The 22531-nt window shown below is 45.7% G+C and overlaps 1 protein-coding gene across 2 annotated transcripts in view; it reads right to left on the reverse strand.

Moving 5' to 3' along the window:
• Positions 1 to 22531, reverse strand: part of GRIPAP1 (GRIP1 associated protein 1) — a 1613923-nt gene that overhangs the window by 1274848 nt on the left and 316544 nt on the right. For both annotated transcript variants that reach the window (XM_069645489.1, XM_069645490.1), the window contains exons 10-12: positions 4152 to 4199; positions 3433 to 3464; positions 448 to 495 (exon numbers count right to left, since the gene is read on the reverse strand). In XM_069645489.1, coding sequence (XP_069501590.1) covers positions 448 to 495; positions 3433 to 3464; positions 4152 to 4199 — 128 coding nt within the window. The remainder of the gene's footprint in view (positions 1 to 447; positions 496 to 3432; positions 3465 to 4151; positions 4200 to 22531) is intronic.

The raw sequence follows: 22531 nt of genomic DNA on the forward strand, positions 1-22531 counted from the left end.
CACCATACTGCTCAGCACCAAGACAGCTATTGGTTTATGTACGATCAACAAATACATTTATAGTAAACATACAATAACAAAAAACAAATACGCTAATGAGCAGGGAGACAATAAAAGTAATACTCAAGGCTCGGTGCACTTTTCAGATGGTGGAAATGCATTAACTAACTAGTAGAGGTAGCTTGGATTAGAAGCAGAGGGAGAGTCTCCTGGATTATGTCATGATTGCGCTCAAGGCCATACACAGCTCCCATTTTCCCTTTTAAACCTAAACACCACTAAAGGCAAGAAAATGTTCAAAATTCACCTAGACATTTCCAAGACCCCACCACTTTCCAGAAATCATGCAAATTGAGGGGTTTTATTTAAATGCAGCTTTTTGTGGTCGCACAAGGGCATGGAGAGAGTTCAGTAGTTAATTTTCCAGACTCATTAAGCTGTCCTCACCTGCTATCATTGTACAGTGTCTCTTTCTCTGTCTGTAAACGCAGGAAACTAAATGCGAGGTGGAGAAAAGGACACACAAAAAAACAATAAGAAAAGATGGGTTATTTCTTCAAAATTCCAGGCCCCAAACAGTTTACAGACACCTAACTATTCAACAGCAGCTATGCCAAGAAACACCAGCTGGACTACCAATAAAATGTGCCACTAACTCAAATGGATGTAACTAACTTATTTTATGGTTTATAACTTTCCCACATGCTAATAACAGGATCATTATCAAATATAAAAAGGTAGCAGGTGCCCCTCTCTAGAAAGAACATGGCATGATAACCTGTTCTGTGTTTCTTTCCCCCTTTGAGAGTCTGCAGCGATTGCTTTTTGCTCACTGCACCTTTCACAAAGGAGGAATATCCATTTGCATATCAGTCTTTGTCCTGCCCACAAGGGCAGCCAAGCTCCGAAATGCCAGACAAACCTCCTATGAACAAGAGCACCAACAGCAACCCAGACACGTGTTTCAGCCTTGTTGGGCCTCATCAGTGAGGTGGCGCTGTGCCATTATAAAATATAAAAGGCTCACCAAATGCTGTGTCTCTTCGTAAGTTTCTAATGGATTCATTATAAGATGGGCCGTCTTTGCACAGGTTTCTAAGAGACTTACTGCAAGCCTTGGCCTAGTAACATGTTTAAGGAGGGAGCACTCCAGCATGTTCAACCTTCTTCTACGTTTCTAGCAATATCATTATAAGATGCACCCCCTATTCACTCTTTTAGAAAGCATGTATAACGAGATTCACCCCTTTATTTGTTTATAACAGGCACAGTAAACGATGTGAACCTTGTCATACTTTTTTTAACACGCACACTTTAAACAGTGCCCTCTTCTAGCTGGCTAATTATTAGATATTATATGAACAGATAGAGTTCCTACTAAATATATATCAACCTGTGTGTATAGGAATTAATCAGCACAATATAAATTCAACATCCTGTTGCGAAAAAGTGCAGTAAATGCATAATATTTATAATCAAACTGATAACAGACTGAAAACAGACATTAACTAAAAGAAATACATACAAAATGATTGGATAAGGACACAAAGCTATACATACCATTAGAGAACGAAGTTACCTTTTAGGTGAGAATTTCTTTTTAGCTTCAATTATGATCTTCATGTTTGTTAATCTCGTCAAAGCATTCAGTAGATTGGGAAAGTGTTTGGATGAAGTAAGCAGATGGAGGTCCAGAAAACAACTACAACTTAACTCAGCCAAGACCAAGAAATCTGTTGATTGCAGCCAAGAAATTGCCCATCCCAACTCTTTTGGGAAAGAGTTAAAATTTGTATCGAGGGTAAAGAACTTGGTCTGTGTTTGGCAAGACGACCTTGGCAGCGAAGGTCAATTGGGAGATAAGGTCCAGGCAGTACATTTTGTCCCGAGACTCCTACGCCAAGCACTTCCCTATATTAACAAAAAAGATAAGGCGGCGGTGGTCGGTGCTCTGACCAGCGCCCACTTGGACTACTGCAATAGTCAGCTACTGGGAATTCCATCTAAACAGATCTACAGACTCCAAAGAGCACAAAATGCGGCGGTCAGGATCATTTTTAGGTTGGGCAGAACTGCATTATATGTCATCATTCCGCTGTGATTTGCATTGGTTGTCGATAGAGGATTGCATTAGATTCAAGGCAGACCGCCTTGTTTTCAAATGTGTTAAAGGCATTTCCCCTTAATACGAGAGACCTGATTCGCCCATATCCTCCTGCCAGACAGCTACGCTCTAGTGACCGTCATCTTCTATCTATACCCCACTGAGCTTATAAATCCCGGGGAGATAGAAGATGTTCTGTATTTGGTCCAAAACTGTGGAATTCTTTACCTTTAAAATTGAGGACCCTTGCCTCCTTCTCCCAATTCCGAAGAGCATTAAAAAGTTTCTGTTTAAATAGGGTTCCCCTACACTCTGGTGTCTTGTATTTCGGTATAGCTCTGTTCGAATTATGTTTTCATCTGCGCTGCTATACAGTTTGGTCCGTTCCGTGCCCACTACACATTCCAAAATACAAATACTTGTATAAATGTGGCAGCCTTTTTATTGCTTTGTGTACTCATCCAATCATTTTGTATGTATCACTTGTAATTAATGTCTGGCATCTGCTTGATTATAAATATTATGCATTTAATGCAATTTTTCGTAACACGACGTAGAGTTTATATTATGTGCTGACTTGATTCATTCCTATGCACACAGTTTGATGTATATTTAGTAGGTATCCTGTCTGTTCATATGTGATTTAACGACCAGTGGTTCCTAGAATAAGGGCACATCATTAGATCAGATGCCTTATGAGTTATAAGATGCTCATTATAAGATGTGCCACCTCCTTTCAGGTTATATTAAATGCTAGTGATAGCAGTAATGTTTCAGCCAGAGCCCGATACATTTGGCATTTGCCTTATTGGCATGAAGGGACCCTGACAGTTACAAGTGCTATGTCGCCAAAGTGTGTGTGTGCGTGTGTGTGTGCGCTTAAGTGTGTGAGTGTGTAAGTGTGTGTGCTTAAGTGGGTGTGTGCGAGTGTGTGTGCGAGTGTGTAAGTGTGTGTGCTTAAGTGTGTGTGCTTAAGTGTGTGTGTGCGCTTAAATGTGTGTGTGTGTGTGCTTAAGTGTGTGTTTGTTTGTGTGTTTGTGTGTGTGTGTTTGTGCGTGTGTTTGTGCGTGTGTTTGTGCGTGTGTTTGTGCGTGTGTTTGTGCGTGTGTTTGTGCGTGTGTTTGTGCGTGTGTTTGTGCGTGTGTTTGTGCATGTGTTTGTGCATGTGTTTGTGCATGTGTTTGTGCGGATCCCAGTTCAAGAGCTTTGCTTTCGGTGATCAAAAAGGACCCCATTTTAGAGACAAACAGCGAAAGAATTTCCTTCCCACAACAAACTCACACCCTCCATACCATAACCCTTGTTTCTAGATGAACCGGGGCACATACCTCTCCTGCTTCTTCCTCAGCTTCTCAGCCAGCTGTGAAGGAAGCCAAGATAAAAATATGAAGTGAAGCTCTCTAGGAGCAAAATGGTTCCGACAGTGGATTATGAAAGCAGTTAGGAAAATGAGCAATTCCAAGTGATGGAGCGGGAACCTTTCACCCACCAACTAGTGCAAAGTACATGTGGAGACCCCACAAGTTGATGCCATGCTCAGCCACTACGCCACCAACAGGCTTGAGCTCTTCCAGAGACAATTATTCACAATGAAACATAGAGGTTCTGGAGGCAGGGTCTCCGGAGTAAACCCTCCACTAAAGCAGAGATGTGCTTATGGTCGCTGTTTGTCAACACCAGTCGTAGGGATTTATGAAAGTGGACTGTTCATTCACCTGTGTTTGATTATGTCAGTCAAGAAAAGGAAGACGCCATTGCTAAAGCTGACAATTTTAGTTTCCCTGCACCCTAGCCAAGCATAGGGTCGTCAAGGGTTGAAAGGCACAGCAAATACTGTCTAAACCATTCTGGTACATTTCCACCTTCTCAACTGCTGTCTGATATTTAATGACTGGTTGAATGGTATGAGCAGTGGAACTCTAATCCAGCATCAGAGGGACCTATGCAAACCCGTTAGAGTCTAGCATGAGTATGACAGAAAGCTGCTGAACAGGACAGGCCTGATGGCATCAATGTTAAAACAAACCCAAAATGCAATATCACCTACCTTGTTCAGCTCTTCCTGGAGTCGAGTCACATCAGCTTGCTTTGCATTCTGGATAGAAGTACAAAATTAAAGAGAATAGCATAAATGTATTTTAACACCGACATTACTCAACAACACACTCTTGTGTGGGTATGTGCCATCCAGAGATTCTATATCCCATATCCATACAGAGTTATTTCCATTGGCTGCAGTGCCATTTGGTGTGCTGCAGTATTGTGCCCCCCATACAGCTTTGTCAAATCACCACATCTCAACGATTAAGGAGATTTTTGCGCAGCGCTCTGGTGAGGACTGTAGAACAATCTAAAATTAGGCAGAACAGAGGTTTCCAAAAAGGAGAGACCAGACTAATGGTAGTTGTGGCAGAGCAGTGAGGCTTAACTCAAGGGACAGAGGGTCTGCAGTGAAATACACTGAAATACAGTTATTCCCAATAGTAATCCACAAAGAATACACTAAGCTGGGATATTGAAAAAATATAGACTACATCATAAGATCACGTACAGAAGGTTACTAGGGCTATTAGGTCAAAATAAGTACTTAGATGAACTATCACACACAGTAAAGCATAGCGTATTTATAAAAGAAACAGTTACAGCTAAGACCCAATCCACTCCTGTGACTAAAATGTAAGCCCCATTCCCATTTGATGACACTATACATACAGGCTTAAGGAGTGGGAACAGAAGGAAACCCCAGACAACAAAAACACACATTAATAATTATCAGGACCTAAGATTCCATACAGAAATTATTCACGGTAGCCCTCCTAAACGCTGGCACACAGTAATAACATGAACATCACAAGTGTAAAGTATACAGCTGAATAGATCTTAGAGAGAGGAAAGGGGTTAATTGTTTTGCCAACACTGCCCAGAGGTAACCATAATTCAGGATACATTCAAGCTTACACTACCAAGACCCAAACGATTATATTAAACAGGATTCGAAATTAAGATCTGATGAGCAAGAGCAGAAACAAGGTTCTGGGTGTCAGACTTGCTTTGGTAGGAGGGAGTTACCTTCTGGAGAATCAGGAGCAAGTACATAGCGTGCCACACATTTAACTTACACATGAGATGCAATATTATCCAATATGTATACAATGTCTTCCAAAAGGGTTTATTTAAAAAAAATGTTATTGTGCATTTGTAAGGCACCTACACATCAAGTAAATTGTGTTTCAAAGTGCCCAGTTCCTTTATACACATTACTAAACATTCAAAGTCATTGTCACATGTATCCTGTGGTTTCAACAACAGTAATTGCTTCAAAACTACTTTGAAATATATATGTAGTTGTGGTTTTTAAGGTAAAAAAGGCAGTGGGGAGGGATTTGGGGTACAGTAGTAGTGAAGGTGAACCAGGGGTATGGGGGATCAAACCACAATTTTAAAGTAATCACTTCGAAGTTAACTACCACAAAGTAATTTTTTTGCTGAAATGGCATGGAACCTGACAGGTATGTGCATATTGCACCAGATGGCAAGGAGAGCCAAAGGTAGCTTCTGGTGCTCCAACCAATTTCGAACTTTGCATTATACTCCAAGAAATGAAACCCATTCAATCAGAAACGATAAATTGACCTAGAATATTTCAATAGGAAGGAGTTTAATACAAGGATTTCAAAATGTACAGGAAATCAGGGGTAACAAATATAAATCCAAATCCTGGTGGAAAACTCCAGGGACAAGATTCTGAGGAGCATCCAGGAGAAACGTCACTATTAGAGTGAGTATCTTAGAATGTTACGCTGTATGAGTTCTTAATACAGAGATGGCGCAACTTAACCCAGGGGACGTCAGAGTAGATCCTCAAAATGAGTTACAGGGCCAGGTACAAGATCCAGCATCCAGAAGAGAAAAGGAAGTGCAGCAGGATTCAGGCCCATGTAAGTGAATGGCAAAACGTAGTAGAAGGGGGCTGCACAGCCCAATGCCTGGAGAGCATGGGAACCTCGGAGGGCAAGTATCTCCAATAACCCACCAACCCAGGGCCCAAAGGCAAGTACTCATGGTGGCAGTTACCAAAAACATGCCTCAGGAAAGGCAAAACAACTCAGAGAGTATAAGATCTTCCCTTGCAGGGCACATTATAGCACCTGGTAACCAAAACAACCGAAGGAGTACAGCTATTCTTTTACAGCCATGGTTTACAAAATGTTGTATCCCAGGGACTTGCACCCCAGGGCAATGACGAGTCAGAGGACACAAAGGAAGAACTGTCAACCTTCACAGAAGGGGGACACCCACCAACCAGGAGTGAGAACAGCAGCAAATACAGCACCAGAAATACTGAAGTCGGGCAAAGCATATTCCAGTGGCTCAATCGACAAAGGCAACGATGGTGGCAAGCCAGGAAGCCCCAAGCAAACAACGGAGGCGGAGGAGTGGTGCCCCACTATATTACTGGACATTGGCAGTTTACTTCACAAAGATTAATGATCAAGGGTATAAAACGTGAAAGCAGTGGTAATATGGCCTACAGATGGTTCCAACACTGAGCCATTCCAAAGCATCCTGTACAAAACTGAGGGTCCTGCCACAAAAATCAAGCTCCCTTGGCCTGCAACACCGTGGATTCTGCCTCTACACAGCCAGGAAGCCTGCAAGTGATCTTGAGCCCACTGATTGGCTCCCAGAAGGTCATGTGACAAGATCATGCAGATGGTATTTCATTTTAAAGTCTTTGTTTGACCCCTCTTGTAATCTGAAGGATCATGGATCATGAGCAACATCAGAGGCACCTGCTTCAAAAGAACACATTTATCACATCTTGGTAATGTTTTTATGATGAATTAGCCCTCTCTTCAACAGACTCCTCATCTTGAATATATTCTCTTCAGCGCAAGCGGTCTTTGGAATCTTTCAGCCACCAGAAGGAGCAGTGTGGCCATGCCTGGCGGTGTTGCACACCCATTTGCTGGACATGATGTAGGGGCCAGTATATATTGAGTTGCTGCTCCCCAAGATCTCAGATCCACCTTTTTCCCTAACGCCAAGCAGGTGAGGACAGCAGAACAGATGAGGTGAAAAAAGATGGGCAGGTTGGGAGGGCAATGAGGAATATGTGCAGAAGGACTAATACATTATTATTAATTTGTTTTTATGAAGCATCACATGCCCATAGGTCTCAGAGTGCACATGAAACATGGAAACAACGGACAAACAGAACATATCAGGGGAAGAATCACGGGGGAAGAATCAGGCTAGCACCTGAAGGTTCATTTGGTTTGAATTTGAACTTGAAGCATTTATACACACAACAAACTGAATCGAATCCTGGTGCAGATGGAACAAGAGACTAGTTGAAAATGTAGTCATGGTAACATTTGTGCGATTGGATTTTACGGAACAGAGAGACAAAAGATCATTATTTGAAAATATAGGTCTTTAAGCCTGCACCCAATGTCAGAAGGGAGTTGGCCCTCCTTAAATTCAACGGAAGACTGTTCCACAGTATAGGCCCAACAACAGAGAAACTACAATCTCCTCTTGAAAGACATTTGGACCTTGGAATAATCAACAGATATTTATCTTCAAACCTTAGAGCCCGAGCCGGATGGTACAATTTCAGTTTATTCATTAGGTAACTTGGTGGCAGGCCGTTGATGCAGTTGTACACCAAACACCTTTGAGGTTGAAGAGGTGATGCTACACCCGCTTCCTGAAGACATCAAGAGTGTCTGCTAATCTTATGGATCCTGGCAGCGCATTCCAAGTCAGAGGGGCTTGAACATCAAAGGCAAGTAATTACTTACCATGTGGCAAGGAATTTTGTCTTCTAATGGATTCATTCCTTACACAGATTCCTCATCTTAGAGACCCCAAAAGCAATACAGAAATATGGAGGAAGGAGGAAAGCAAGAAAAAACCCACTTTCTTCAGAAAACTCTGGAGGACAACTCAGCCAAAGCGATTGATCTGTCTTGATAGGGAATCAGGCAGAAGTAATTGGCAAATGTGTGCAGCATATCGAAGGTAGGGTCCCCACTGTGCAAGGCAGAGGTGTCTGTCAGGCCTCTAGTGGAATGAAGCCCAAGATCATTAGGCACATCTTTCCCAGATAGATTGCAGCTTTCAGAGATGCAGAGGATGATCCTTCTGGGGAGGGTCTGCTTAGACAACCCTGCCCGCACAGGTACCAACATAACCCACAAAGAGCTGATCATTTTTCCTGATGTCCCTCCTCCCAGAGACGTAGTAGTTTAGGCCCTGCTCAAGTTCCAGGCGATGGAATATCTCATCCGCCTTCTGAGGATTGGACAGACGGAAAAACAAAGGAAGAGGAATCTTCTAAGGGAGATGAAATTCCAACACAGCCTTGGGCAGGAATGATGCTCTTGCTCAAAGTCCTCTTTCCCATGGAGACACCAAGGTGGGAGTTCTAACAGACAAAGCATGGAGCTCACTCACCAGTCTCCTGGAAGCGACGGCCACCAGGACAATAACAGCACGGGTGAGAACCTTAAAAGAACACAAAACTCATGCTGCCTGCAGCGCCCAGTGCTCACAGGGCCTTACCTGTTGCCTGGGGTCTCTCATGGCACCTCTATCTGCACTGGTCACAGGTGTGACACCGGGCCCCTTCGGACGCGGACACAGATGGCCGCCATCATCTTGGTTCCTCTGCGCATGCGTGGATGTCCAATTCCCGCGATCTGCACATTCACAGTTCAGGGGGCACCGGGTGGCCACAGCAACCACAGCCTGCGTCCCAGGTCACTCTTTGAAGTACCAGGGCCTATTTAAGCCCTGCAGCGTGCCTGAAAATGTGTGTCTCAACGGGTTAGCACCCTGACCGTTAATTCTCTACACTGATATTCTTGTTCTTGAATTCTTCTGCTTGAATTCCCCAGTCCTTCTGGCTCCAGTTCCTTGCCAAGTCCTCCTGGATCAGTTCCTTGCTGAGTCTGCCTCACTCTTATCTTCGCAAGATCAACTGATTCAGAATTTCTAGCCTTTGCCGACTACTGAGTTTGTCCCCATTTCTCTGTCTGTCTGCGGTCTCATTTCTTTTCTGACATTGGGGTTTACATCTCCAGCAAGTTAATTCCTACAAACTGACCTGTGCCTTGCCTCCGACCTTGGACTCCAGCAGAGGCCTTCTCTGCCAGTGCCTGCACTGTACTTTCGTCCACGTAAATCAGGAAAGCGCCATCCCGCTGTAGTTGACCCAGGGTTCTCACATTTATCCAGGGAAGCGTTGGGTTGAAATCCTGCTCTCCACAATCACCACCATCAGCGCTACATTACCTGTAGCCTGGCCTCTCTAGCATGGCACCATCAACCGAGAACAGGTACCCTGCACCAGCCTGGACCTTGCATGACAATAACGGAGCTCCTATGGGAAAACGTAAAACTAAGTTCAAACCCCACAGAGGAAAAAAACACTGGCGCTGGGGAAACCCATTAATCAAACCATGTAAAAACTGCTCAACAGTGGAAAAGGTGAAGAACCCAGCTCTGCTCAGGGGACTTTGTGAAGACCAAAATAGCAGCTGGGTAACCCATCACAGTGCCAATGTGCAGGTCCAGTCGGTCCAGTCGGGCCAATCAAACAGATAATCTAGTACCGAGGAGGTCGGACAGGTAAAAGGGTCCAGAGCTCTCTCCCGACACCAATTCGAAAACCTACACCACCTGCATTCATGGATAGATTTGCTGGCATGCCTCCAAGCAGAAAGGAGCACCTCCAGGATGTTGCCTGACAAGCCCCACTCCTTATACCTTAGCTTCTCAGCAGCTAAGTGTGAATGTTTAAGCTGCTGAGATTTGGATGGTGGACTCAGGCACGTGAGTGACAGGGCAGGTCCACCTTGGCTGAGAGGCACCAGAGGGGGCAGATGGACATGACCAAAATCTCCGGGCACCACGTCCTCTCGTCCAGTTCACAGCTATCAGAATCAACATAGATCCAACCTTCCACAACGTCCTGAGAACTAGTGGAATGAGAGGGATCAGTGAGAACAAAAGAAGTAGTTTAAAGTTCCAGTCGACAACAAACGCATCCCGAAGAGCACCCCGTGGAGGAAATTCCACACAGCAGACCAACTCGCACCTCATTTTCACAATCGAAGGAAAGATAACAATCTCCCACAGAACTTCCTGGCAGAGATCCTACTCATGGGTGATTGAAGTCTGTCTTCTCAGAACATCTGTAATGGCTTAAATGCACACCGCTGTCAGATAGTTTAGGTAGTGCATGACCGCTATGTTGTCCATCTGGATCAACTCACACTTGCGTCTCACAGACAGGAGGAAGGCCACCAGGGTCAGCTTGATAGACCACTGCTCCAGAAAAGGGATGTATTCATGAGCATCCGTTGGGGACCAAAGTTCACTCAACGTACAATCTTGTAAATGAGCTCCCATGACCTTCAACGGGGCATCAGTGGCTGCAGTCTGTTGGGGCCAAGGTTTTTGAAGCAACGCCCCTCTCTGCACATTGCATTGCAGGGGCCAACAGAGAAGGACCAGAGAGGTGTCTTAAACCTGCAACAGGTCTGATCTGTCGCCCTGGAACTGAGATCACTTACTCTGAAGTAGCTACTGGAGCAAACATATGCGTAACTGGGTGACTGTCACAACAAAGATTAACACAGCCACGAGGCCAAGCAAATGAATAGTGGAGAACGGAACCAGCCGTTGAAATTAAAAGACATGCACCATCTGAAGGACGCTTGCTACCCGATCATCCGGAGGGAAAGCCCTGCTTAAGTGAATGTTCAAGACTGCTCTGATGAACTGGAGGGACTGGGACTTCTTACAGTTCAGTGAGAAGCCCAAACTGTGCAGAAGGCTGAATGTGCAGTACAAATGTGCCGACACAAGGTCTAGGTGTGTGCCCAAATGAGCCCAATATCCACGAAGGTAAAGACATGCATCTTCTACCTTCTCCGACGAGCCACGCCTATTGGTAACAGTTTGGTGAAGATCCTTGGTGCCAAGCAAAGACCAGACGGCTGAATCAGAACTGGTAGTGGGTGTTTCCACAAACCTCAGCTATTTCCTGTGCTTGGGATGGATTACCATATGGAAGTAGGCATCCTGAAGGCCCAGAAACAGACCAGTTCTGCAGCTTGAAGTGTTCTGGAGGATTCAAGCCAAACTGACTATTGTGAACATGTCCTTGGGCAGGTACAAGTTAAAGAGCTTCAGATTCATGATGGGATCCAAACCTAAAGGGAGTACCAGCCATTGCCATGTTTTGAATAGGGCACCAATTATGTGGCATTCTTTCTCAGAAGCCGACTGACCACCTCCAACAGGAGAGTGCTGGAGGCAATGAAGGCACTGAAGGAGGGCCGTCAGGAGGATGCTGATGAAAAGGGAGGAAATAACCCTGCGTTACCACCTGCAAGGCTCAAGTGTCAGAGATGGAGCTGTGCCACTCCTCGAACAGAGACAACCATCTTCCCATAGTGGTTTGGCCCTGGTTTTTGGCATGGGTACATCTGCCTCACCCTTGGTGGGAAAGACAACACTGAGGTTGCTTGCCAGAGGGTGCCTAACCCCTGACACAGTGGGCAAAAGAGGGGAAAGATCAAAATGGATCTTCTGATTCGAGATAGAAAAATTCTGAATTGCAAACCCCAAGAACTTGGCTGCAGCGAGTTGTCGCTTTTGCTTCACCTAGATTTTTCCTGATGAACTCCATGTCTAAAATTTTGGATTGGCCATTTAAAGCGAACCCAAAGGAGCTCATGCAGGAGTGCCACTGCAGAACAGACCTGGTGTCCACAAAACACACCATTCAGTCGGTAGTGCCTAAGTCGGACTGCAAGAGCTGGCATGTGGCCTCTTTAACTTCACCAACTAAAGTGCTGAAACGCTCCTGCATCTCTTCGGTAAGCAAGGTGTGGGCCACATGGGAGATTGCACTCCAAAGGTATTCTGCGCCAAAGCGCACATGGTATTGACAGCCCAAAGGCAAAGTGGCAGGTCCCAAAGACTTTGCGTGCATGTAGCTTATTGCTTCCCCATATGGAAAGGGGAGCAGGGGGAGGACGCGGTTTCAAGCACTGCCTTTGCACCCAGTTCTTCCTACCAATGTACCCCTCTGGGTACCCAAGGCGAAACCCAGAGGAGTCAGTCGAAAGATGGAACACCAGACGAAGGAGCAGGATCTGTAAGGGAACAATGGCAAGTTAGTCTGCAAGTACAAGGACAATTAACTGTGCAAGAAGTAGCAGGGCATTAATCTTTAGACAAGAACTGGTGAAACACTAACCTAAAGTTAGGCGAGTTTTTCTAATCTGTTTTAGGAGGTTTCAATCCCCATCAGAGACCTCCTCAATGAAATCACTAAAGAAATCAAGATGCAAGATCAACTAAGTAACAGTAGAAGGACCCGGTCAAGAACAATGACTTACCAGGATGACTTCTGTTAGACTTGCAAAACCCCACGGTGCAACCAGTATATTATCTAACCCGACGGCACAAGGACGATGGACGGAAAAGAAAGTCTCGAGTCCCAGAACTATCCAGCCAGCACGAGGACGCCTAACGACCTGAGCGCCAAGTCCAGTCTCCAGTTCGTGGCGCCTTGAGAAAATTCACTGGTGCGGTGTGGAGAAGTTTCAATGAAGCCAATCCAAACAGGGCGTGAAGAATGCAGCGTAGTCACAGGTAAGAGCTAATGTTCCAATTGGTGAAATGAACAGATAAGGATTATCCGAGGCGTTCTGGATCTGTTAATGTGCGGGCAGCGAGGTAACAGTTCAGCAGGCAGAATGGAATTTCAGAGGCGTTCCGGGTCTGTTAACGTGCGGGCAGTGAGGTAGCAGTTCAGCAGGCAAAAGCAATTCCGTTACAACGGTCCGGGTCTGTTAACATGCGGGCAGCAAGGTAGCAGTTCAGCGGGCAAAAAGCAATTCCTTTACAATTGCTGGGTCGGGGATGGGATAATGAGAAGGCAAGACAAGGTACAAAACACAAGAAATCAATACAGAGTCCCGAAGAGTACGAAGCCGTGATTTTTGCAAAATCAGAAGCAGGGATCTGCGTAACCCTGTAGTTTTTATGGGTTGACATGGAAACGTACTCCTCTCCTAAAACGTCACATGCTGAAATGGGAATACATCGGACACTAAAGTGGCCATGGCAACCTATGTCCTATGCATCGAGGCAATAGAGGACGAATTAAGCGAGGTGGTGCCACAAGAGGCTTTGTTAACACAGCTTTCTTCCTGGCTGCAGTCCGTCCCCAATTCGGCAAGTTTTCTTATTCTTTTGCCGTCGGTTAACACATGATGAGATCCTGACATGCGGTGAGGGGTGTGTGGAGAGAAAACCAGGGTTCAAAGTGGCCAGACAATACTTTTTGGCAAGGTCAAAGTCCACCACAGGATATTGGCTTTTCCCAGGCTATCAGAACAGGAGCTGCTATTACCAGGTTAAAGGGCAAAAGGGTCATACTGGACTCTTGGCGTAGTAGTAACGGACAAGCCTAAGGTCTCCACAATCTTTTCAATGGTCCTCTGAAACAAGCAGTGGAGTTTACCAGCGGTTGGCACTGAAGACATAAGCTGGGGCGTCGCTAAAAGGCCATGGAGTAGGACGTGCCTCCTCCATGGCCCCTGCTGATCCGTTATGATCCTGTAAAAAAGCGGAACACAACAACGTGCTACGGAGCCCTCAGCAACAAGTATGGATTCATGAATATGCCGGGCGTATGGAGGAGCAAACTGAATATGGAACGCTTTGTATATTGAGGCTTATTGGATAAAGCAAGTTTGTATCCAGAGCGATAATGAGATACAAAATGGCCGGCGCGAACAAAAAAAGGTCCTACGAGCAAAAAAGACGCAAAGGTTGCGCTGAGTGACTGAGAGCTGGCGCACCCAGACTTCTACACAGAAGCTGTCCTGCGGCCACAGGAGAGCTGAAACGTGGACTTAAGTAGGGGAAGCAAACCGAGCTGGCTTCCCGAAACTGGAGTTGTGGCACAGCTGATACGCAGAGGTAACAGAGCGAGGACGATGCTCAGTAAGCGTGCAGAGCTTATGGAATTATATCTAAAGGCAGAAAAGTGCAGAGTGCTATCCCTCACCTAGCATGGCATCAATGCAGTGGGTGGCTGCGGATACATGGACAGTGGTTAGCGACATGCACCCACTGCAGTCAGTGTCACAAATATTACAATGTTCCAGAGAAGCGTGCAACGGCTGAGCCTCATTACAGACAGAGGAGGAGCTGCAATGCGAGGAGCGTAATCACAGCAATAAGAGGACGCAGCCCCCGAAACGAGGCGCAGTGAGGGAGGGGACCGCCCAAGTACACACCAGTAGCTGTAGTGCCCAGTGAGGCACGCAAAGTGTGATAGTGTAACCCAGGGCCTGATTGCCTCTGCTGAAAGATCGTAATCACAGTGGGAGACTGCTGAATACGGTTCAGTGTGTAATGTGATGCAAAAGGAGACTGTGACCTCATAACTTTTGTGCGGCATGCACTCAAAAGAAGCAGCTCTCACCACCTAGGGACCACAACAAAAGAAGCAGCTCTCACCACATAGGGACGTCCCGCAGACTGAAGTGCCAGAGAACCTGGAGATGAAGAGCAGAACAGACCAAGGGAAGAGAGTGCATGCCAGGCACGGTGCACTGATGATACGTCCGTCAAGACCGGACTGAGGCCCGACTATAGGCTGGCATTAGAGGATTCAAGTGGGGCAGGTGTACGTGCATGGCACAAAATACAGCTGGCAGTTTAAAGAACAAGCTAAGGCATCTGCAGGGGGCCCGAGTGGGGCACGGTAGCCCCAGATTGGAGCTCGAAGGAGGGACGCACAGTATTGAAGAACAAGGTGGGAGGAGGAGGGGGATACAGCGAAAGGGGTCGACCCAGAGTGCTCGCCAACCCACGCAAAGTGCAGTTTGGGTGAGGGTGGCGTGCAATGCCCATGTACAAGTAGAAGGGTCACAGTCAAACCGCAGCCTAAAAGTAGCAACATCGCAATCGCCGGACCCCAGGAGCGGTAAATGGGTAAGCCCTGAAAGCAGTAACTGCGAAGAAGCCTGGGACAGTGTGATCTGAAGAAAAGGATACAGACAGACACGGCGCCAGGTACGGCCTGAGGGACACAGTATAACAGGCTGCACTTAAGATCAGAACTGAGGCATTTAGGGAAGGAGAGCCAAGCAGTAACCAATGGCTGGAAAAGGCAACACAACTAAGGACAAGCAGAGAACCATGGAAGCCTTTACGAAGGTACCAGTTGGAAAGGAAGTAGACAACGACAAGCATGACGGGCAAAAAATCCCAGAGGCAAGGTGAAGAAGAGGATCATGGAAACCAGATGATCCTTAACGCCATAGCAGCTTCAAGTTAGAGTGGATGCCGGCCTACTGCGACAAGATGTCCGAGAACTAGCGGAGCGCACGTCCAAGTTGTAGACGCAGATCGAAGAGAACACCACTGAGAAGAAGCAGATGTCGAAGGAAGAAGACATACTGAGACAAAAGGTGAAGCTGCTGGAAGACAGGGCAGAATATGTGGAAGGTAGGGCATGGAGAAACAACGTAAGGATCGTCGGCCTACCTGAGGGAATGTAAGGAACCCACTCCACAAGCTGCTTCAGTAGCTGGGAGTGGGTAATTTGACACAGGGGTTCACCATCGAACATGCTCACTGCTTCCTAGTGAGAAAGCCACCACAGGGGGCCCCACCGAGACCCATAATAGTGATGGTCGTCAACTATAAGGACAGAGAAAAGATCCTTGCATTCTCCAGGAACTGAGGAGATATACACAGGGTCTCAGCAAAGCTGGCCATATACCCAGACTACACTTTCCAGGTACAAAAAAGCTGCACACAATTCATCGCCACGAAATTGAGACTGAAAAAGGCCAGGCTTAAATATATGCTGATATACTCTGCCAGGCTGAAAATAATTCACAATGGAAAGGCCTTGTTTTTCAAGGAATCATCGGAAGCACAACACTGGATGGACAATGCGTAGATCCCACCACTCGAGGAGTGAGCGCAGGAGCGCAGTGGAGGAGCGTCTGGATGAGGCTAAGAGACAGATTGTACATAATTAGGCTAGAGGGCGAGCCAAGCTAGACTAAAACGATACTTCCCATTGTTGGAAGTGACATTAACTCTGACACTATGAAGGGCAGCTATGAGCAGGAGCACAGATTTGCAAGGGAGAAGGGCGCCTACCACCCCAAATCCTTGTCTTTGTTTATAGGGTGCGTTATTGCACCGACCTGCTGGTCACTAGGAGCCCTGGTTCACTGGGTGTTCTGAGGAGAGGAAGCAGGGAGAGTCTAAGAATGCAGTGCATTACTGGACAATTACAGTTGGGGGGGGTTTGTTACACGTTGGAAATAGGGAGCAGGAGGGACGGGGGAGGGGAAGGGAGCGGTGCCTGACACTATACATAAAACGTTACACACTGTCCGGGTGAGAACGAGGTGTAGTCCTAAGGCTGTATGGGGAGGCTGGGGATCATACGTAGTGGATGAAGGGTTAAAAATCATGACATGGAATGTCCAAAGGATTTATAGCTATGTAGGTTTTGGCTTATTTGCGAAGACAAAAAGATGGGATAGCCTTATGACAGGAAATACATCTGAATGCACAGACCAGTGAATTTAGAGGGCTCATTGGGGGGGTGGGGGTGGCAGTTTGGAGGGTGGTATCCCCTAGACTGCCTATACCCACGTGGAGACTGAGAAGCGAGTCCCTACAAGATAAGGCGTTTCTAGTACATATTAGGAAAATGTTGGTCGAGTTCATGAAAACAAATGAAGGCAGCGTGAATCGGGTAGGCACGATCTGGGAAGCATACAAGGTGGTGATCAGAGGTGAGATGATAGCAACAGCCGGCGGTATACAGAAAGTCATCATTAATGACCTAAACAAGGCTGAAGGGAAACTATTAGAGGTGGAACGATGGGGAGAAGTTGGAGAGCACCAACTGGAGGAGGTAATCGGACTGCGGCAGATGTGCATCACACACTGGGGGAAATTCAGCAATGCAAGAGAGGAGTCACGCGCAAGGAGATGAACCTTGGAGAATGTTAGCCTGAATATAAAGATAGATCTCCGATACACACCATCAAGAACTCAGTGTGAGAGGAAGTTAATTCACAAGATGGTATAGACAACGTTTTTTCAGAGTACTACAAGGATTTGTACACTGACTCACATGGGGAGCGAGACGTGGAAATACAGGATGTGTTAGATCATTACTCTGCCAAGGTTAGACGAGCAGCAGAGCAGCAACCTAGAAGAGCCAGTTACCCCCGAGGAAGTCTTAGCTACCATAAGAACATTGCCCACCGGATAAGCCCTGGGTATGGAAGGTTTCCAGGAACATTTTACAAGGCTTACGCAGATACATTGGCACCATTGCTGACCAGGGTGTACAATGAGGCATACGATTTGGGCAGACTCACTGGAAGCTTGCGAGAGACGGTGATTATTCCACTCCTCAAACCGAACCAGGAAGACACTGATCGTAGATCTTATAGACCACTGTGCCTATTCAATCAAGATAGTAAGATCCTGACTGCACTCCTGGCGAACAGGCTTAGGAGGGTGATACCGATGCTAGTCCATCGAGACCAAAGAGTATGTCCCTGGAAGGAGCATAGCCGAGAATTTGAAAAGACTGCACTACGTCATCTTCAATACGAATGACAGGGTGGATCAGTGCCTGGTTGCCTCATTGGACGCAACTAAGGCGTTTGATTCTGTCCATTGGGACTGGTTCTTTGTCACCATGGGGAGGATGGGAATAGGTCCAAAGTACATGAAATGGCTGAAATTGATATACACTCGGCCGATGGCTACTCTTGAAATAGTAATATAGTGACGCGGGCATAGAGATAGATGGGGTGCGACATATTGTGTCAATGTATGCAGATGATAGGTTATTGTACCTCACTGTCCCTGTGGTATATCTGCCATATGTGTTAGAAGTGCTGGATAATGTTGGTACATTAACGGGGAGCCAAATAAATAAAAACAAATCTTGCCTATTCCCAATGGCGGAGATGGCGAAACTCAGAAGCGGAATTGTCTTTCCTACCCTTGCCGTGGCATAAGGACTCCTTTAGATACCTGGGGTTGAGCATTTACCGGGACCCTAAACAAGAACATGAAGCTAGCACAGTCAGGGGCAGGGAGAGCTTGACCAAATCCATTGATTTTTGGGGCAGGCTATCCCTGTCCATGGCAGGCAGGGTGGCTCTATTAAAAATGGTGACAATGCCGAGGCTGATGCACTGCTTCGGAAAATGTCCCATATAATATACAGAAGAAGTTTTTCATAGAGCTGGACAAAACATGCAGGAGCTTCCTCTGACATGGGGGGAGGTATAGGGTGGCACTGAATGTTCTCCAAAGGCCTACGCACAGGGGGGGACTGAAGGTCTCAAACTTTGAGCTATACTTCATGGCATGTCAGCTGCAATATGTGATGTATTGGATGGCGGATGACCCTACCGGGACACATTTCTCATACCGCCAGCATTACAAAGGCTATACCTCAGGGACTTGATTTCTCCGAAAGACTGGAATAGCCACCCTTACTTGGTTAAGTTGGGGATACAGTTATGGAAGAGGATATGCAGATTCATGAGAATGGAGGATCCGATATCGCCACAGACGCCCCTGGCAGCGGTGGTGTCGGAAATGCATGGACAAAGGGGCAGAGGGCGATCACACTAGGAGGCATACTGCATAGCGACCATAGGTGATTTGAGGAAGGACGAGGGATGGTTGGATTTTGCAGATCTGAGTGAGAACACAAATATACACGAGGGCCAATTCTTGCTACACAGGACAATACTAGGTACAATAAAAGACAGATGGCCAACTGTTACAGAGGAGACTCCTGGAAGTAAAGACTTGGAAACACTGATAAACTTCTCGGAGGGTGGGCACACCATTTTTAGAATCTATGAAGTATTAATAGACGGTTCCTCGAGAACGCAAATGCAATGCAAGGGCAGGTGGGAGGAAGACTTGGGGAGAACGTTTGAAGATAATGAATGGAAACTAATCGCTATATACCATAATGTGTCTAGGAATGCCAAGCTACAGCATATACAATTGTATATCACACAAAGGACACACCTCACACCCGCAGCGATAGCGACATTTAAAAGGGGCCAAGAGCCAAGCATGTAAAAAAGAAAATGCACGTTTGATTCATATATTTTGTAGGTGTCGAGTGATACAGGCAATCTGAGGGAAAGTGGCGAGTAAAGTAGCTCATGGTGGCATCTATTTGAATATTCAATTACCGAAGGCCTGCATGTTGGGCCTGTTCACTAGAAATGGAAAATATAAAACCATAGCAAAGATGAAGGACCTCATATACATACTAGCAAAACGCAGCATAGCCATGCGGTGGAAAGCTGCCACAGGGCCTAACATAGATAGATGGTGGGAGGACCTGAGGAAGTGGTCTGTGGCAGAAACAGGGGTGTGGGAACAAGCGCTGGGGACACAATGCCAAGAAATTGGTACAGACATTCTCCAATAGATTGCCTTGAACGTGACATTGTTTGAACAACAAGCAATGGATGGGGCCTCCTAAGGTAGACAAGAGGAAGTTGGGGACAGTGTGGTAGAATAACAAATTAATGGAAGGACAGGCAAGGGCGGGAGAGTTACACAAGAACAGTATGAAGCAATTGTTAATCACATGATGATGTAATCACTGTCTTGTTTTTTGTTTGTTGTGGTTATGAAAAATGAATGAAAACATTTAACAAAAAGAAAAAAAGTACTCTTCCTATTTCGTGCTCTCACTGTGACTGCCAGGGTAGCAGTTACACGAATTACTGACTTCTCAAAGTGACCGATTTAAATTAAAAGCCCTGCATCTCCAGTGCTGTGTACCAAACTACCCACTCGACTTCTACAGCATCCCCTACATTTTCAATCCTCACCACCGCCACCACATCAGTATTTATCCACATTCTGTGGTGGGATACCTACTGCTATATTAAATCCAACCTCCAATTCTCAGCGTTGCCTTCCACCATCACAACAGGACGGCACTCTATTAGAACCTTTCCTGCTCCTATCATTTTTCACACGCCTGGACTGCCAATAACTGTTTTTGCTTGTTGACTATCAATAGTGCTTTCAAATGCCTGTCAATACCACCCCTCACCCTCTCCTTGCCACACAACCTTTTTTTCAACCAACTGCATACCCGCACGGTATGCAAGTCCTACTGGTCATGGTACAACTTTCCTGAGCTGGCTCAGTGTAACCACACCACAGGAGTTCCGATCTTTTCACTGCCCAGCTCCCGCTCTTAAGGCATAGCCACCCTTTTTCCCCAGAAGTGAACCCACCCAGTGTATGCTCCCAGTTGCATTCAACTCTGGTGGCTCCTCAGTCTACATTTTTAACCTCAAGGCTTATGATACTTTTTCTCCAGCTGGTACTGTGTTTGGGGTACTGTTTTTCTCCTCTCTCGCTTCCACGCCATTATAGTTTACAACAATCCAAAAGGCTTCCAATCTCGTTTTTAATCCTTCTTACGCTCAGCTCTCAACAATGTTTCACCATCCTACTGACTCCTGCTGCTTTTTAATACACAAGGTCTTCACTGTATTGAATCCGATGGGCACTTCTCCATACTCGTTTTCAACACGTCCTGTTTCTGATGCATTCTTTCAATCATTTGCCAGCTCGGTTGTAGCTACCTATGAATCTGTTCCACGCTGCCTTATAACCCTTGCTTTTTTTTTACAATGTCTCTCTCAACTCAACTATTTCTCCTGTACCGTATAGAAGCTATAGCTATTCTTAATCCCCTCCTGTAGAATCCCACTGCTAATGATTTTCCACCACCCGTATGGTTCTGGCTACAATATGTCACCCTATATTCTCTACCGGGTGCTATTCATCACCCATCTGCACTCTTCTCTCTTGCTCCCTCAGCTGCCTCTCCCTACATGCTCAAGCTCTCAATTTCCATCCTCTCCCCAATCACCTGCTTCTTTTACCCTCTCACCAGTTACTGTTCTTCATTACCAATCCCTTCTATGTGGCGCACATTAATGTTCTGCAGTTTTTCTTGTAAACGAACCACATCCACAAACCATTGTTTCTATGCATTTAAACATTTCCCATGCTTTTGGCAGTAGTCCCATTCGAGTGGAACATTAGCAGGGAAGAAGGCCACTTCTAAACCTTGACGTTAACCTCATTTTCAAGAGATGCTATGTTCCTCTGCATCACGCTAGAAGGCTTTCAAAGCAGGTCAGAGAAGCATTCATCGCTTTGCAGATAGACCAAAGCTCCAAATTATCGTGTATTTGAATTAAACTATTGCACTTGTGTTTGCATGAATCAATCAGACCATTGGTGCAAACGCTCAGCTTCACTGAATGCCTTTACATGTCGTTGGGTCGCTTTTCTACAGGTTTTCATCCAATTTTGCTTTTCATTCAACATAATCCGAGTACATTCTTTGAAGTCCTTGGCTCTTGACACCATTTTTCATCGCTAGGCTCAGTGCAATGTTTCAACAAACCCAAAGGACTGAGTTTTCCATCAAGTATAGTTAAGGGACCCGCCGGCACTTCATTGATGCACATATGAGACCAAGAATTCACATCTGAAACTAGAACTATGAAGACACTGTTTGCTCCAAAAAGGCACATTTTGGCAGCAATCTAAGTAGTCTTGAATGTTCCATATTTTAGAACAATCTTGCCAATTCGTCAAATTTCCTTAAATGCTGATTTACGGATGCATTCTTTCACTTCAATAAGCAGGTGCTAGCAGTGGCGTATTTAGGCGTACTGCTGCCCTACGCCCAATAAGTGAATGCACCCCCAACTTTACTCCACCTCTGCCAGACTCTGCACCTTCACCAGATTGCTTCCCTTCAACAAACTCTGTCCGTGTTGTCCACACTACACCCCTTCACTCCCATTTTGTCACCCATTTTGGCTTCATAACATTATAAGGACGTGTTTAAGGTTGCAGGGATTATAAAGTTATTGATTCCTCTCTATTCATTCAGGCCTGTCATCTGTTATGTTAGTTGAAAGAATGTTTTCAGATCTCTGCTGCCCAAGATTTGGAGAAGGCAGTGTGTTCTACAGTTGAGTGCACTAGAGATAATTGTTATGGCTAATTGTCTACTTTTGGTTAGGTTCGAAAACAATCTTTTAGAGGAAGCAATAAAAACAAACTTCTGCCAACTGGACACAATGAGCGAAGGTTGGAACAAAGAAGCACCTAGACTGGTCTGTAATATTAATGCAACATAACTACATTTCTACATCCGGTCTTGTAAAATGGTAAAGTTTACATATGAAATATATGCAACTTGTACTGGCACATGTTTTTAAAATGTTGAATAAAAATAACTCAAACCCTTTATGGTTACAG

The sequence above is a fragment of the Ambystoma mexicanum genome, chromosome 2p, assembly GCF_040938575.1.
Source record: "Ambystoma mexicanum isolate Mex_15411 chromosome 2p, UKY_AmexF1_1, whole genome shotgun sequence".
In the NCBI taxonomy this organism is placed as follows: Eukaryota; Metazoa; Chordata; class Amphibia; order Caudata; family Ambystomatidae; genus Ambystoma; species Ambystoma mexicanum.